This window comes from Amborella trichopoda, chromosome 10 (assembly GCF_054954075.1).
Source record: "Amborella trichopoda isolate Santa Cruz 75 chromosome 10, AtrichopodaSantaCruz75HAP2 v2.0, whole genome shotgun sequence".
NCBI classification, from domain to species: domain Eukaryota; kingdom Viridiplantae; phylum Streptophyta; class Magnoliopsida; order Amborellales; family Amborellaceae; genus Amborella; species Amborella trichopoda.
Genome location: NC_142345.1, coordinates 38439284 through 38456442, shown reverse-complemented (window position 1 = coordinate 38456442; position 17159 = coordinate 38439284). Strand labels below are relative to the sequence as shown.

The window sequence follows — 17159 nt, the reverse complement described above, 5'->3', positions numbered from 1 at the left end:
GTAGGGTGTTATGTATATCATTTTGCTAATTTGATTGGGGCAAGTCTATCTCGTGGTTATTTTTTTTGTGTAGATCAGTGGGGAATACATGCCCCTATCTATCTTTAGAAATAATTAGCAGTTTTTGAATGAGTAAGTGGTAATGGAAACCTAAACTGGTAGCCGAGTCTCAACTGATGCTAGCACCTCAACTTAACCCCATTCCTTAAGGGTAAGTTAAATGTGGTTCTATTAATAAATCTATTTTTGAGATGGATTTTGAGACTTAATTTTTAAGGAGATATAATATTGAAATATGGAGATCATGAATATGAAAAAATAAAAAAATTATAAAAACTATAAATAATAAAAGAAAATGCTTTATACTTTTGGAGTAAAAAAGTTTTGGACCGTTAATTTCCATTATTTTTAACATTTATAAGATGGATGCTTTACACTTCTTGGATCGCATATGTAGTCATGCGGTTATTATAATTGGGTAAGTCGTTGTTTTGGCGGTTATTAAAACAAATTTGAGTTCCGCCGAAACAAAAAAGAAACACGGGAGAATCCATGCTCGCTCATCACCTTCTGGAACTCTCTATCTCTCAGCAACTTGAAGCCTGATCGCAGAGCTCTCTCACGCTCAACCGTTTCTGCGAAGTCCTAATCTTCGGTACTTTCTTTCTCTTCCCATTCTTAAAAATTCAATTTAATGCTTATCGGGTGATTTTGGTTATGATTTGGGAGCTTGATTTTTATGCTTATTGGGTGTTTTAGTCATGTTTTTGGAAATTGAATTTGATGCTTATTGGGTGGTTTATTTATGCTATGGGAGCTTGAATTTGATGTTTATTAAATGTTTGAGGGACCCCAGTTTTTTACTTTTGTTTGGGTGAACTTGGTCATGATTTGGGAGATGGAATGTTGATGGAACCCAATTTTTCAAGTGTTTAAGGGGGTTCGGGTTATGATTTGGGAGATTGAATTTGATGTTTACTGGGTGGTTTGGTTATGATTTTGGAGCCTGCATTTGATGATTGTTGAATGTTTGAGAGAACCCATATTTTTTTTTTGTGTGTGGTGGTTTTGGTTATGATTTCAGAGATTGAAAATTGATGTTAGTTGAATATCTGGTGTGCATTTCATGTACTTGTATTACATATTCAATAGTTGTTTTGTTTTGAATATAAGTACCTATTAGCGTTCCCTTGGCTATGTATTGTGGGGCTGATTTCAATGCATATTTCATATAAATCTATCCGAACGGTGGCCTTATCATTAGCAGTTCGGCCACTGGTCTGATCCTGACAACAGTGCTTCAATGCTTGAATGTTGTTTTGAGCAATTCGGCTCTCCATTTCCATTTCCACTGGTTTCTAGTTTTCTTTGGCTCATACTTGTCTATTTGGGTTTCTAAAATTCTGGTGTCTTTTGTTTCTTGACCAAAGGTACAAACACCTTGGTTTGTATCTAATGGAAAAGAACGAATTCCTCACTCCGAACGCCATAGCCAACAGGATAAAAGCTAAAGGTCTCCAGAAACTTAGATGGTACTGCCAGATGTGTAGGAAACAGTGCAGAGATGAAAATGGCTTTAAGTGCCATTGCACGAGTGAGAGTCACCGGCGCCAGATGCTGGTATTCAGGCAGAACTCAAATAGAGTCATTGATGGGCTATTCAGAGGAGTTTGAAAATTCTTTTATGGAGCATATGCGCCATTCATTTTGATTTAGTAGAGTGGCTGCCACTGTCATTTACAACGAGTACATATCAAATCAACATCATGTTCATATGAATTCTACACAATGGGCAACCCTAACTTAGTTCGTCAAATACCTTGGAAGAACTGGTAAATGTAAGGTTGAAGAGACCCCAAAGGGTTGGTTCATGACCTATATTGATAGCGACAAGGAGAGGCATAAAAACAAGAGGCTTAAATCTGATGCAGCAGAGGAAGAGAAGCAAGAGAGAGAAATTATGAAGCAGATTGAAAGGGCTAGCAGTTGATTCCTGAACCACAAGAATCTAATGAAACCCTAAAATTGCAGAGAGAGGAGAATCCATTAAAGGTTACATTCTGTTTTGGGGGTGGCGAAAATGGAGAGAGCTCTAAGTTGAAGCAAAATCAAGTTTTGGGACCATTCTTCGATGAAGATGAGCCAGATAAAAAGTCAATCAGAAATGCGGGCAAACCATAAAAAAGAACTGCACTTGCTGAGGAGAAAATAAACAAAAAAGATCATTGGCTATATGAAGGAATTATTGTGAAGGTTATGAGCAAAGCTTTGGCTGAAAGGGGTTATTATAAGCAGAAGGGGGTTGTTATCAAGGTTGTGGACAAATATGTTGGTGAAATCAAGATGCTTGATGGAGGCCATGTTCTTAGAGTGGACCAACAAGAGTTAGAGACCATGATACCCCACGTTGGGGGCCTTGTTAGGATTGTCAATGGAGCTTATTGTGGATCAAATGCTCGTTTATTGTTTATAGATATAGAGAAATACTGTGCAAAGGTGCAAATTGAAAAGGGTGTGTTTGATGGAAGGTTTTTACCAACAGTTGGTTATGAGGACATATGCAAAATAATGTTATGAACTGGTTGAGATCCTCATGATGTGTTTGGTTGTCGGGGCTTTTCCTTTTTAATTTTTTTGGTGGAGAAGCCTACTTTCTTTTTCTTTGGAAGGAAATGTTTTACAGTTTATCTGAAATGAAAATCCTGATGTGCATCTGCTTATTCAAGTTTCTTCTACATTTTTTATTTGATCTGATTCTTTATACTTTTATGCATCCTGCTGTTCTTAAATTTCAAGATTTGAGTTGTTTCTGGAATTTATTTTCATGAGGTTCAAGTGTTCAATACGCAGAAGACAGGAGCTTTTGAAGACTGAAAAATGTTATTTGCTTAATTTGAAATGGAAATGCGAATTGATTTGATGCTTAAGAATCAATAGATTAATGATAATGTTTAAGAATATGGAATGCTAGCACTTTACAGGGTTGCTGCGCCTAAATGGTCATTATTCTGTTAACAACAAAATAAACTGAAGGACAGTGTATTATGCCTAAAGGAGTGTTTAAATATTGTGTGGCATCTTGCTGGAGTGTTTTTATACATTTGTAATTTATTTCTTACTGCTCCATAATTATCAGCAACTGTTACTATATATATTTATATATATAGTAACAGTTTGACTGGGATAAACTTATTTTTACAGTTTGACTAGGATAAACTTATTTAAGAAATTAAGAGAATGGGAAGATGATTATGATTGTTTCTCTATTGGTTTGATTGCCAGAATGATGTCATATGCCATACTAGCTCTATCTGACCATTCTCTCCCACTGTTCAAATATGAAAGATAAAATAAAAGAACCTTTTTTTATGTAAAATGATGTGAGTTTTTTAAGAGAACTTATTTCAAATGATTGAGTTATTCATGTATTAACCATATGAGCAGGCAATATAATAGTACAATTCTCAGTGATTGGTACCAATGAATATATAGTGGTTATTTTTTAACTTCCTTGTTAACTTAAATAGCAGAGTAGTGTAGCATCACACTTTCATGGAATTCTGTGGCTATATACATTTCGCTTTTGGCGCACTAAATTATCAGTACTTCACTGCTACTTTGTACAATGTCTATTTTAGCTGTATTAAATCTGGACTTACCACAAAAGACCAGATGATAATTTGATGATTATCAGTTGTGATGCTTTTGGTGGCACCTATTTTGTGTTGTACATGGACATTTGTTTCAATGATTTTCTTTTTGTTGATTTAATGTGATGTAGTGCCTAATATTATCAATTTATCACTGATTACATCATTGTGGGGTTCTGATGATATGCACACACATTCCAAGGTGCATGTATGAGGTTTCAAACTATCTTCATGAACTTGATCCTTTCCTGTCTCTGTCATCTTCATCTTTCATTTACCTTGGAACTCCACACCCAACATTATTCCACCCAGTCTGCAGTCCAAATTCTCTCCATTTCAACATTACTCTTTAGTTTCCCGACCCCTACCTCACTCTACAATTATCTTTCAACCCATCTTCATCCTGGCTCTTTCTCTACTCCACATTTTTGGCTGCTGGCTGCTGGTTTTTCTCTTAGTCGTTGCCCCTTTGCTGCTCCTTTTAGCAAAGTGTTTAATAGTCACTGTGCCATATAAGCTCTATGCAATGTTCAATGAGTCGGAGGTGGCCGCCTACGCGGTGGGGGGGCTTGGCTGCCTAGGCGCTAAGGCAGCCGCCCAGACCAAAAGGCGGCCGGTGTTTTTTTTTTTTTTTTTTCAAAAATTTGGATCCCCCACAACCCTCCCCATTTTATTGTATATAGAATTCTGTTTTATTATTTAATAAGTAAGTTTTGTATATTAAATAGATATTGTTAAGATGCCAGAAGCCAGAAGCATAGATCAAACCTAAACATTTACAACTTTAGACTGTAAATGAAAATATTGGACACAATTTCAGGCCAAACCCAAATGTTTGGGATCCCAAATCTTCTCTTTTACAATCCCTATAAGTCTCAAAAAGATTGGGGATGAATATCCTTTAATACTGTGATCATTCTAGGATTTCGAAAAAAATTTCAATCTCTCAAAAAATCGTCAAATCTAGTTTTTTTTTCTAGTTGTTTCTCACTCTAAAGTTCACTAAATTGTTTCTGGGGGCAAGAATGGCCCCCCAAAACCTTATCCCCCAAATCATCCATGGAAGTCCAAGTACAAAAGATTAAAGCCTTAGTCATTTTCTGGGCTACCCACCACAAGCACTTCAAAAACCTGTCTCACTCTGATTTTCTCCACGGTTGGGCCGCCATTCTCCCTTCCAGACCCCAAAGGCTTCCTCGCTCCTCCATCTGGAGACCACTTGAAGGGCCAAATTAAATTAAACTTCGACATGTGTTCTCTCGGAAACCATGGCCATTTAGGCATTGGCGTCTTGTTTGGCGACCATGATAGCAATATTATATGCTCTTTTTCCATCCCTATTAGGCCTCTCAGATTCCGTTGTTGCAGAAGCTTCAGCCCTTGGGGAAGGTCTCTGACAATTCGATCTCGCTTGGGGTCAGTCTCTGAAAATTCGATCATGGGCCTCAGGCTCAAGCCAATCTAATTAACTCCTAGGGAACTGTTTTTGCTTGGTCTCCCTATCTCAGCATGGCTTTGATCTCTTTTATGGTTTCAAATCAGCTATGTAAAGCATTTTTTGACCTACCTGTGCATTTTTTATAGCATACCCATCTGTGGGTAGCCGGAACAGTCCCCCTTCTAATTCTCCCTTTGTAGTTACTTTTAGCTTAATAGAGTTATATTCGAAAAAATAAAATAAAAAATCCAGGATGTCCTATGTCTGAAGAAAACATCTAAGATGATTTTCGTCCTGAAAAAGCCTGGTTGTATTGATATTGTTATTTTGCATTGGTTCATGATAACACAAAAAACCAGCAAGAGAAAACAGTTTGTGAGGAACTTTATTTGGGAAGTTGTTGGCTTCTCATCCTATGATAAGAGGATAACTGAGCTTCTTAAAGTTGGGAAGGCCAAGGGTGCTTTGAAAGTTGCCTCGAGAAATGTTTGGCTCCCCACAAAAGAGCAAAGTAGAAGAGAGGAGATGGCTGGTGTTCTCTGGAAGATGAGGTGATTTTTTCTTTTTTCCATTTCATATTTGCACAATGTACTTAGTACAGATGCACATGCCTTTGAATGTTTTGTGGAACATCGCGAGGTTGTTTGTGTTATTTTGGTGCTTCTCGCTGAGAATATGCTTCCAAGGTTATTTTCCAATAGAGGGCAAGAAACTAGTGAAGTTTGTTAGCCAATAATTAATATGCTGTTCAGAGATTTTGACTTTGTTTTTCATGTGAGACATTATCAAAATTTTCCGTATGATATGCCATCGATTTAAATTTATAAAAGACTTTTATTGATTTAAATTTATGAAAGAATTTTCTTTGGAAACGATCAACCAATGACTGCTGTGTACAGCATTCATGAGGATTAATTTTGTTTTAAATGTTATTTAATCAATTATTCTAGATGGTGATGACTGGTTTAAAAGGCTTTGGTTGGCAAGGAATTTTCCTCGTTTGACTGTAAAGAGGTTATTATCATTACCACAATTTAAAATGGAGTTAACCAAAATCTTGGTCTTTTGAAACTGTCCTGCGATAAGCCCCGGATTGATGACTTTGAACTATGGAATCTGATATGCTTCTTGAGATGCATATCACATTCTTAGCAACCCAAGTTGAAACTGAGGTAGTTCTATTAGATGTAGGTTTGTTTAATAATTGAAACAAGGTATATCCCAGATGAGCACCTTATAAAGCATTTAATCTTTGACACTTGACAGATTTGTTTTATAAGAGGAATGCTGTGGTAGATGCAGAGGACCTCATTTGAACCACGAGCCAAAGTGGATTGTTGTTATCAGAAAAGGCGGTGGGGGGGGCCAATTTGGTATGATTGAGTGACATACAGAGCATGAATGGGTGTGTCAAGCTTGTCTGAACTCATGATGAATGTGAGGAATGTTAGGATTAGGATTGCTGAAAACAAATGTCCCATTCTTGCTGACAGTGGTGGTCATCGATATTCACCAGATATGGGTATTGAACGTGAAGGATGTACATGCCATACATATGAAACACCTCTACATGTTGCGAATATTATCCAAGGGAATTTTTAAATTTAATCTACAAAAATGTGGTCATTTTGACAGATGTTTAAAGTGATTATTGAATCTCTTTGTTGTTAGACAATCATTTCTCCTTCAATCTGCTCGATGGTTCTCTTTATCTTTTTAGGAAGTCTTCATGGACTCTCTTCCTGTAGGATCTAATGGGAAGGCCATAAGATTTTGGAAATTTTGATGCAGAATATATTTAAGAAGTCCATTAAAAGTGCCATAAGCATTTTACAATAGGGATTCCATCTATTTGCAAATGACATCATTCTTCATTCTAATCCATGATGGCATGGCCGTTGTTAGTGAATGGTGTCCAAAAAGTTTGTCGAGTCTATTAGTGGGCTGATGGGATCTGTTAATTGTTTATCCAACTCTGCTTTCAAGAGATATTGTCATTGGATAGTATCCCTTTCAACACAAACACATTCCACTATAACCCAAACTAGATTATATATTATTTATGAAACATTTGACAATGAGCACTATAGTAAAATCTCATGTCATCATGAAACATGCATCCTTCCTACTAAAAATGTAATTTTCGAAATGGATAAAGAGCTTTATAGAATAACAAACTGACATGTGTAGAGACACAGTGCAACCAACTGGAAATTATTATTTGTAGAAAGGGGTGTTATACTAAGGCATGAAATAAGTGTATGACAAAATCAATTTGGTTTTATGCCAGGGAAGTCAATAATTGAAGCTATTTTACTACTTAGGCAATTGATTAAGAAGTTTAGGGCAAAGAGAAAAGACCCCCACATAGTCTTTGTTGATCTAGAGAAACCTATGATAGAGTACCTCGAGATTTAATTTGGGGGGTGTTAGAAAAGAAATGAGTCTCTAGATACTACATTGACGTGGTGAGAGATATGTATGAGGGAGCACAAACTAGTGTACGAATAACTAATGGATAGACGAGTGAGCTTTCAGTGACAATAGGTTTACATCAAAGGTTAGCATTGAGCCCATACCTCTTTGTCTTAGATATGAACGAGCTGCGCCTACAAGATGAGATATTGTGGTGTATATTGCTTGCGGATGACATGGTTTTGATTGATGATACCTAAAGCGGCATCAACTCACAATTAGAACTTTGGAAGGATGCTCTAGCCAATGACTTTTAAGACAGAGTATATGGAATACAAGTTTCATAATAATAGGAGTAGAGATAAGGAAATAGTTAAAATTAATAGCCATGGAATACCAAAAAAAGCGTACTTTCGATATCTTAGTCGATAATACAAAAAAAAAATGAAGAGATTGAGGAAGATGTCACACGTAGAATTAGAGCTGCGTGGGCGAAGTGGAAATATGTAACCAGAGTTATATATGATCGAGGCATACCAATGAAGTTGAAGGGCAAGTTCTATAGGACAATTGTAAGACAAGCTTTTGCTTTCAGGGGCAGAATGTTGGCCGGTTAAGAAACAGTATACTTATAAGATAAGTGTAGATGCGATGAGGATGTTGAGATGGATGAGTGACACGACAAGAAGGGATAGAATTTGAAATGAGTATATTTGGGAGAACTTAGGTGTGACTCTGATAGGTGATAAGATGAGAGAAAGTAGACTTAGGTAGGCTAGCCATGTGCAGCGTAGACCCGATACCATAGCTATTAGGAGGTGCAGGTTAGTTCAAGTGAAATGTTAAAAAATGACAATGGTAGGCTCAAAAGGACAAGGTTAAAAGTAGTGAGAAAAGATTCAGGGACTTATGAACTCACTGAGGATCTTGATAGCGTCGAATGGTGGACCAGGATTCATGTAGCTGACCCCAAATAGTTGGGAAAAGGTTCTGATGATGATGATGATATGATACTACTTATTTATATAGCCAAAATTATGATTATATGCAGATAAAGAAGAAGAAAGATAGGAATATGCTTTTAAATTTGAGTTTATGATCATATAACATGTTAAAACGAATTACTTGGACATATGCATAAGCTCCTTGTGCATATGAAGAATTCAGTGTTTAATAAGTATTTGATACTCCATATTGCTTAAATGCTTATGGCATATGCCTTTGGTGATTAGGACCACCAATGATCATGTCTATACATGCTTCTTTGATGGGGTTCTACTTCGATCAAACATCCTTTTCCTTTCCTCTTAAGGCTTGTTCAATCCTATTATACTTCATATGTATATATGCATGTGTACTTATATATGTATGTATTTTGAATGTATATGCCAAAAGCTCTATATTGATTTTTCTCTAACTATTGCATTTGTCACAAAATTTTGATGATTTTATTCTTTTCATATGGACTTTTGCTATTAGAGCATCACATTGGGTTCAAAATTAGCTTTTATCCCAAAAATGAGCTAGCCACACAAAAAGCAGCATATTTCATGAATGAGCTCGATACTGCATGTCGCTTTTTACGTGGCTTTTTTACTATCGAATGTCCCAAAAATTAATTTTGGCACGGAGAACTAAGAAATCTTCTATGTATAAAACGTGAGGAGGTTCGTTACCACCTGGCAATCAAGTAATTCATCTCAGGTTCGGAGCTTGCTTCGGATGGGCAAAAAGATAGAAGTAAACTAGGTTTGGATTGTGCATATAAAGCACAAAACTAAACCACCACTGACTCTCTCCCTCCATCAGTGACTCTCTCTCTCCCCTTCCCACCAGAAATCCGCTTTCCGGACGCCAGCGACTCTCTCTCCCCTTCCCACTAGGAACTCTCTCTACTACTCATCGTCGACTCTCTCTCCTCAGCCCCACCACAGACTCTCTCTGCTATCCACCAACGACTCTCTCTTCTCAGCCCCAACAGTGATTCTTTCCTCCACCCCTTTGCTGCAAATCAACTCATAAGAAGCGTAAGGTATGTTGCTCATCCTCTTTTACCTTTGTTATTATAAACTAAGCCTTTGTAGAGAGATTTTTTAAAATGAAATCAAAATTTCTTTCAAACTTAAAGTTTAATGCATAATTATAGTTTGCAAAACCAGGTTCTACAATAAATTTTTATTTTCAGTAAAATTTGGGTTTCATTTTGTGTTAGCAGTTAGGAATTCTATGAGTTCCTTCCTTCCAACCTACACAAAATTAGGTTTTTAGAGAGCTAACCTACAAGAAATTAGGTTCTTTGAGTTTGAATGTTGCTTTTCAGCCTTTCCATTGAGGATTATAAGAACTAAAATTTTGAGACTCCAGGTAAGTTGCCCCTTCTTTTTTGTGTATGAACTTTTTCTGAACTTTTTCTTGGAAAAATAGAATCTTGCAACAAGAAATGATTTTTGTTATGGTCTATTCAAAATTATATTTGAGTATAAAACTAGAGTCCTCATTTCAATATCTCTAGAAATATATTAAACAAATTATTAGAAATTTGAGTGTAATTCACAATAATAATTTTTATAAGGAAATTGCTTCAATATGTTTGAAAATAGGTATGCCATGTAATGATTTAATAGTTCCCAATCGGAATTTTATGAGAAAAGTCTTCTATTATCTTTCAAGATTAATATCTTGGGCAATTAGATTCGATCACAATGTATTTTAAAGATTCTTAGATACTACACGCTACATATTGATAGGATGTCTAGCTCACAACTACATTAGATCTTAAAAATTTTTATATAAAATTTTCTTGAGCTATTATTCAAAGGAGAAGAAAGATATAGACACAGAACATACTGACCAAGTACAAACTTCAGAAAATCAAGAAGGTAAAGGCAAAGCGGAGGTAAACTGCTTTTTTTGATCCATATGAAGTAAATGTTTTACTGTTAGATACTACACACTAGATGTTGGTAGGATGTTTGGATCAAAACAATGTATAACTTAGGTTTTTCCATATGCATTGCTGTAGAGCTACTACTTGAAAGGAAAGGAAAAATTCGGAAAATCAGAATGGTAAAGCCAAAGATCAGGCAAATTGTCTTTTTTGGTCCAAATGAACTAAATTCCTGCCAACTCAGGTTAGTTGCTCTTTAGATTTCGAATGAAAGTAAGCCTTTAGTTATTTCATATATCAGTAGAACTTCATATTCTGAAGTATGATATTGCCATCATCTTTGTAGGGAAATCTTATTACAAGTAAACAAAGTTGACATCAAAAACACCAACTCATCGAATAGCAGGTAATGTTTATTTATTTTATATCACTATTTATATAATTGTTTAGATAGAGCAAAAGAAATTTTTCTACACAAATTACATTTAAATTTTAAATTAATACTTTTAAATAGGTTTTTCCTTTAGGATTAAGTTGTCCTATGAAATTATTCTTTATAAAGCTTCTAATCAAGATTTTATTTGGAAACTCTTAAAGTATATTCAAAGGTTATAGTGGAATTTACATTGTTGACATAACGACATTAGCTATTTGTTTATGAATTTTATTTGGAATATGGAGGTCGCTTTTTTGAGTCAGTCTCAACGGTGTTATAAGAAATATGCTATTCAAAAATGAAAACAAATTAGCTCTTGATCCAAAAAGAAATAACTAGTATAACACTTTTGATATGTCATTTGAACTTCTCCTTAGTTTTTAGTTGAAATGGATTATTATGTCAGTCCCCTCTATCTCGTACTAGCTATTCATTAGAAAGTTTATTGAGGTACTACTTGAATGTAATCTTTACTACTTATGTGTATAATAACATTGTTCTTGTTTACTGTTAATTTTCCTCAAATTTCTTTCTGACTATGAGTGGATTGTGTTCATTATTAGATATCTGTGTAAGGAAACATATGGATGGTAAATGTAGTTGCTTCAACAAAGGAACCTCTCAAACCAACTGATGGACTTTACTCTTCATTGTGTTAACAATTATTTATTAGCAGTACTAACATTTATTTATTTGCAGCAACATCTTAGATTGTCAACAACTTGGAAAGTTTAAGAGATTTGTAAGCAAAGGTACAAACAATATTTATTGGATTCGTCAATTCTTTTTGTGCTTACAAGATTTTGGTTATAAGCTCCAATCTAAGAAAATACGTTACACGAATTTTAAAGCAATTATACCTCTATATTTTCATTCATTCGTCTTCATCATTATAATTTTTATATTCTAGGTATGGTTACTAGAACATTTTGTACTCTTTTTTTTTTAACCTTTGATTTGCTTATAGGAGCATCTTCCAATATCAACAACTTCGAGAGATATATTTCAAGAAGAGGTACGAGGCATCTTTATTCAAATATATTATCTTTTTTTATGATACATTCTTATTTTGCTCACATCTTAGAAATAGAATGTTTAATATGTAAGTTGATTCTTATATTTCATTTTGTTAGAAGACAATAAAGTTGATTCATTTTTGGACAATTTTTGTATTATACCAAGAATTACATCATAATGCTACATTGTAGAAATATTATATACAAACTGTAAAATAGTTATAGATAGATATCTTCACTACAATGTCCATCATCATTGTAATCATTTCTTTATTCTCTCACATCAGCTATTACAATGCTACCTACATTCTTCTCCAATAATTTTTTACTAATTAGTATCTTTTTTCTTTCAAGGCATAGTAATGCCACCTATTGCGAAGCAACAACGAACACAAACATGTAAGCGATCTAGGGAAGATCGTTATGAAGCACGAATGAGTGCCATAACTAGAACACTCAACAAACAAAATAATGAACATACTACACAAGACAATCCATTAATTCCCAACCAAAATTTTAATTTAGATATCGAAATTAAGGAAAACTACTTAGAAATGCTTTCAACTTGCTCACACAATCACGCAATGTGCCTACAATATGAGCCACCCGACTTCTGTTGTTGCAAGGGACATGTTCTATTATCATACACAGAGCGCCTTTATAAATATGAGAATTATTTATAGGAGAGGTTGATCTTTGAAAAATATTCCAAAGAAATACTTAAGGATATAATTTAGCATTTAAGTTCACTATACTCAGTGCCTGAAACAATGGAAAATCATTATCAAAGAAAAGGAGTTTACATACTTAAGATAAGAGATTAGATGTACCACTATGCTCCATAATTGATCCAAGAAACTGATAAACCAAGATTTCTACAATTATATTGTTATGATACAGAAGATGAGACAAGCAACAAATTACACCAAACAAGTAATTTAGATCCAATGGTAGTTGAGTACATACAAACCACATTAAGAATATACAATTCTTTTGTGAAAATGTTGAGAAGTCTTATTGAAGTAAAAAACTTAAAAGAATATGAGATAGTTTTGCAACAAAATAATAACCTAAATCAACGAGTATACAACAAACCTATCGCATCACAAGTGGCAACAATTTGGATTATTGAAAATGAAGATGAAGAACTTGGAGTACAAACTGTGTCAATCCAATCACAATCAAACAACTTAGAAACAATACCTGATTATTACGGATGTTATGATCCAATACAATATCCCTTACTATTCCCTTAGAATATGGATGACAGAATAATATATTGAAGACACGAAGTGATGAATTTGAGAAAAATCAATATGTCTCATGCAGAGAATATTACTGTTACAAGTTACAAATTCAACTCCAGGAAAGAAGCTTGCTAATACATGCAAGAAGGTTGTTCCAACAATATATAGTCAATGTGTACATGAAAATTGAAAGAGGAAGATTGAGATATTTAGCGAACAACCAAGATAAACTTAGAGTAGAGATGTATAAAGGATTGCTTGACGCTGTACTACACGGTGAATTCGAGCATGTAACCTTGGCGGAAGAATTATTTTACCATTATCTTTATTGGAGGACCGAGAGACCTGCAATCAAGAACCAAGATGCCATGACTATCATAAAAAATTCGGAAAACCAGATTTATATATGACAATGACATGTAACCCTCAATGGCGAGAAATAAAACAGCTACTAAATAACAATAATCCAACATTTAATCAACCCGGCTTAAGCACAAGAGTATTTAGAGAAAAATTTCAAGACCTCAAAAAAGTATATTAAAAGAAAATTTTTTTCGGCGCAATAATTTCCTATGTTTATGTCATTGAATTCGCCACATACGCATATGTTACTAATTTTAAAAATTTTTCTAAAAATTTATTTATGCTACTAATTCACTATCCAAGAAGTTATTCAGAAATTACAACATTGTCGTATGGAAACTTTCCAATTTATAAAAGGTCAAAACATTGTACCCCTTTTCTACTTGGTGATGAGACAGTTGATAATAAATGTGTAGTTCCTTACAATCCTAATCTTCTATTGAAACATAGTTGTCGTATTAATATAGAAGTATGTTCCACCATCAAAGTTGTTAAATATATATATATATATATATATAAAAGACATGATAAATTCCAAATTGCCATAACTCTTGAAAATGAAATTACAATCATTGATGAGATAAAAGAATTTCGTGATGCACGGTGGGTATCACCACCAGAGGCAGCATGGAGAATATTTGGATTTGACCTAAATTATATGATACCTTCAGTTTACCACCTTCCATTACATCTGCCAAATGAACAATCGATACATTTCAATAAAGATCGAAGTCTGTATAATATACTAGCAGATCCAAACATATACAAAATGAAACTAATAATGTTCTTTGAAGCCAACATGTATTTTATAACTTGAATACAACACGTATTTTTTTCTTAGAACTATATTTGTTGATGTTGCTTTACTTAATTGAAATGTATTTGTCAAATGCAGACGCATGCATGTGGATGATCAAACAACGTATCAGAACTTCCCAGAAACTCATACATGGAATGAAAAACACTAGAACATGGTCGAAAAGATAAACAAAAATGTTATTGGAAGAATTTATATGGCGAATATGTCACACCCAAAGAATTTACGATGCTAATATTTCTGAGATGTGACAGTCAATACATATATACATCTTGATAGGACAAATATACAGTAGCGAATTCTTACAAGGTAACAAAAGAAAGTTTAGGCACAATTACAAAATCTTCCAGAGTTGATCCTGACGACCACTCAAAATGAAACCGTAGTTATCCTGAAAAATGTTTACCATAGTTTGATGAGTTTGGCTACTCAGTAAGTGATCATCATAATCTTAAAAATAATCATCGATGAAAGATATAAACAAACTTTCAAAATGGAGGTCAATAAAAAAAACAATGCGAACACAAGCATTTATAGATAACAATTTCACTTTCAGAAATGCACAATTAAACACAATCCAAATGATTGAAATGCATATAACATTTTAACGGCAGTGCATAATTCAAAAGATTCCACAAAATTACTCTATTAGCGTCCCAAATAGGTCACCTATATACCCCATCAGCATCCTGATGGGTCCACTTAATCCCTATCGGCGTCCCAGATAGGTCCATTTAATCCCTGCAGGTCCACTTATACCTCACTGGCGTACCGGATGAGTCCACTTAATCCCTACCAACGTCACGGATAGGTCCACTTATACCTCACCGGCGAATCGGATGAGTCCACTTGCATACTTAAATTATTTCTAAATCTCTTTAAACATTTGAAAGCAGCAATATCATGTGCTCAACATATCACTGAAATCATTAATATGAATTTCATTGAAACCATTAATAACAGTCACTTTCAATAACATTTCAAAAATAACCAATCAAATATTTTGGGCTCAAATTTAGAAAGGTAGCAGTTCGTAAAGACATTTTAGCATAATTGCCAATCTAATTTGCATAGAAAAATTCCTATAGAAATTCAAGAATACGAAATTATCACAATCTATGGGATATCAATTTGCAAATAAACATTTCACAGACAATGCTATAATCAAATACAAAAATATCAGTTTTCAAATAATAAGGCAGTCATTTGCACATGAATTTTACAATGTCTAAATATTCAAAAGCAGTAGAAAGAAATCTCACAATTTTATTAAAAGCAGAAATATCACATTTACTTCTAATAATTTTATTTCTAAAATTTTCTAACAATAGACAAGAAAAATAAATAAATAAATTTATTTCTAAGAATTTACAATATTTAAAATTTCTACTATTATAATTTTATTAAAAAGATTATTTTTCAAAATAATGAGGTCACTTGCGCATAAAATTTATCGTGCCTAAAATTCATGATAATAAGCAGAAGTAATTATTTCATTTCATTTTTAAAAAGAACGAATTATTTTTCAAGATAATGAAGTCACTTACACACAAAACTTATAAAATAAAGATCCTGGACGGAAATATCACTATTTATTAAAAACAGACTATTTTTCAGAAAGATGATGTCACTTACACAAAATATTTGAGAGGGAGCTTCCGATAAAAATTCGGCTAGAGAGAGGAGTTCACTGTGTTTCGACCAGAGAGAGAAAAATCTCAGAAGTTTTCTAAGTTAGGAGTCCTCACCTCTCCGAATTTAAATTCTACTAACATATTATTTTATTCTTTTATTACGTTACAGGTGTGAGCGTTAACTTACGCTTTAAACGCCTTAGTGGACGTGGCAAGAGCAAGGAAGCAATAAAGCTTTTAAACCAAAAGCTTTTAAAAGTAGCAATGGTCCCTAAGGACCATCATGTTCAAACGAATCATTATGTATTAAAAGTTTCATTTCTTCTTTTTTTTTTTTTTTTTTTTGAAATTTCAGGATTATTACATTCTTCCCCCCTTAAAAGAAATTTAGTCCTCTAAATTTGTGTACCTGATTACTGAAAAAGATGGGGATATTTTGCTCTGATACCATAATTGTCACACTCCAAGAATTTACAATACTAATATTCCTGAGATGTGACAGTCAATACATATATACATCTCTTGATAGGACAAATATACAGTAGCAAATTCTCACAAGGTAACAAAAGAAAGTTTAGGCACAACTACAAAATCTTCTAGAGTTGATCCTGGCGACCACTCAAAATAAAACCGTAGTTATCCTGAAAAATGTTTACCATAGTGTGATGAGTTTGGCTACTCAGTAAGTGATCATCATAATCCTAAAAATAATCATTGATGAAAGATATAAACAAACTTTCAAAATGGAGGTCAATAAAAAAAAACAATGCGAACACAAGCATTTATAGATAACAATTTCACTTTCAGATGCACAATTAAACACAATCCAAATGATTGAAATGCATATAACAATTTAACGGCAGTGCATAATTCAAAAGATTCCACAAAATTACCCTACTGGCGTCTCAAATAGGTCACCTATATACCTCATCAGCGTCTTGATGGGTCCACTTAACCCCTATCGGCGTCCCAGATAGGTCCACTTAATCCCTGCAGGTCCACTTATACCTCATCGGCGTACCGAATGAGTCCACTTAATCCCTACCGACGTCCCGGATGGGTCCACTTATACCTCACCGACGAACCGGATGAGTCCACTTGCATACTTAAATTATTTCTAAATCTCTTTAAACATTTGAAAGAAGCAATATCATGTACTCAGCATATCACTGAAATCATTAATATGAATTTCATTGAAACCATTAATAACAGTCACTTTCAATAACATTTCAAAAATAACCGATCAAATATTTTGG

The 17159-nt window shown here is 34.1% G+C and overlaps 1 protein-coding gene, 1 non-coding gene and 1 pseudogene across 3 annotated transcripts; all 3 read left to right on the top strand.

The window, feature by feature from the left end:
- The first annotated feature begins 531 nt into the window (after positions 1–531).
- On the top strand, positions 532–16828 carry LOC18434107 (uncharacterized). 2 transcript variants are annotated; one of them, XM_088849974.1, is made up of 6 exons: positions 532–655; positions 10526–10634; positions 10737–10796; positions 11526–11578; positions 11794–11841; positions 16073–16828. In XM_088849974.1, the coding sequence occupies exons 2-6, from the start codon at positions 10567–10569 to the stop codon at positions 16300–16302; spliced, it is 459 nt and encodes a 152-aa protein (XP_088706100.1). In that variant the 5' UTR covers positions 532–655; positions 10526–10566; the 3' UTR covers positions 16303–16828. The 2 variants fall into 2 exon arrangements, with proteins under 2 accessions (XP_088706100.1, XP_088706101.1); XM_088849975.1 differs by lacking the exon at positions 16073–16828 and adding an exon at positions 14348–14554.
- LOC148780214 (KIN17-like protein pseudogene) lies at positions 1456–2577 on the top strand (annotated as a pseudogene).
- Positions 3236–3321, top strand: LOC148780213 (small nucleolar RNA Z102/R77). Its single transcript, XR_016043493.1, has one exon. It is a non-coding gene; the product is annotated as a small nucleolar RNA Z102/R77 (small nucleolar RNA).
- Positions 16829–17159: the final 331 nt, after the last annotated feature.

What these genes read in the sequence shown, in the direction of transcription:
- LOC18434107 (XM_088849974.1), top strand. Translation starts at nt 10,567, where the DNA reads ATGGTAAAGCCAAAGATCAGGCAAATTGTCTTTTTTGGTCCAAATGAA. An exon ending in ACCAACTCATCGAATAGCAG is followed by an intron (nt 10,797 to 11,525) that starts GTAATGTTTATT and finishes ATTTATTTGCAG; the next exon opens with CAACATCTTAGATTGTCAAC. An exon ending in TAAGAGATTTGTAAGCAAAG is followed by an intron (nt 11,579 to 11,793) that starts GTACAAACAATA and finishes ATTTGCTTATAG; the next exon opens with GAGCATCTTCCAATATCAAC.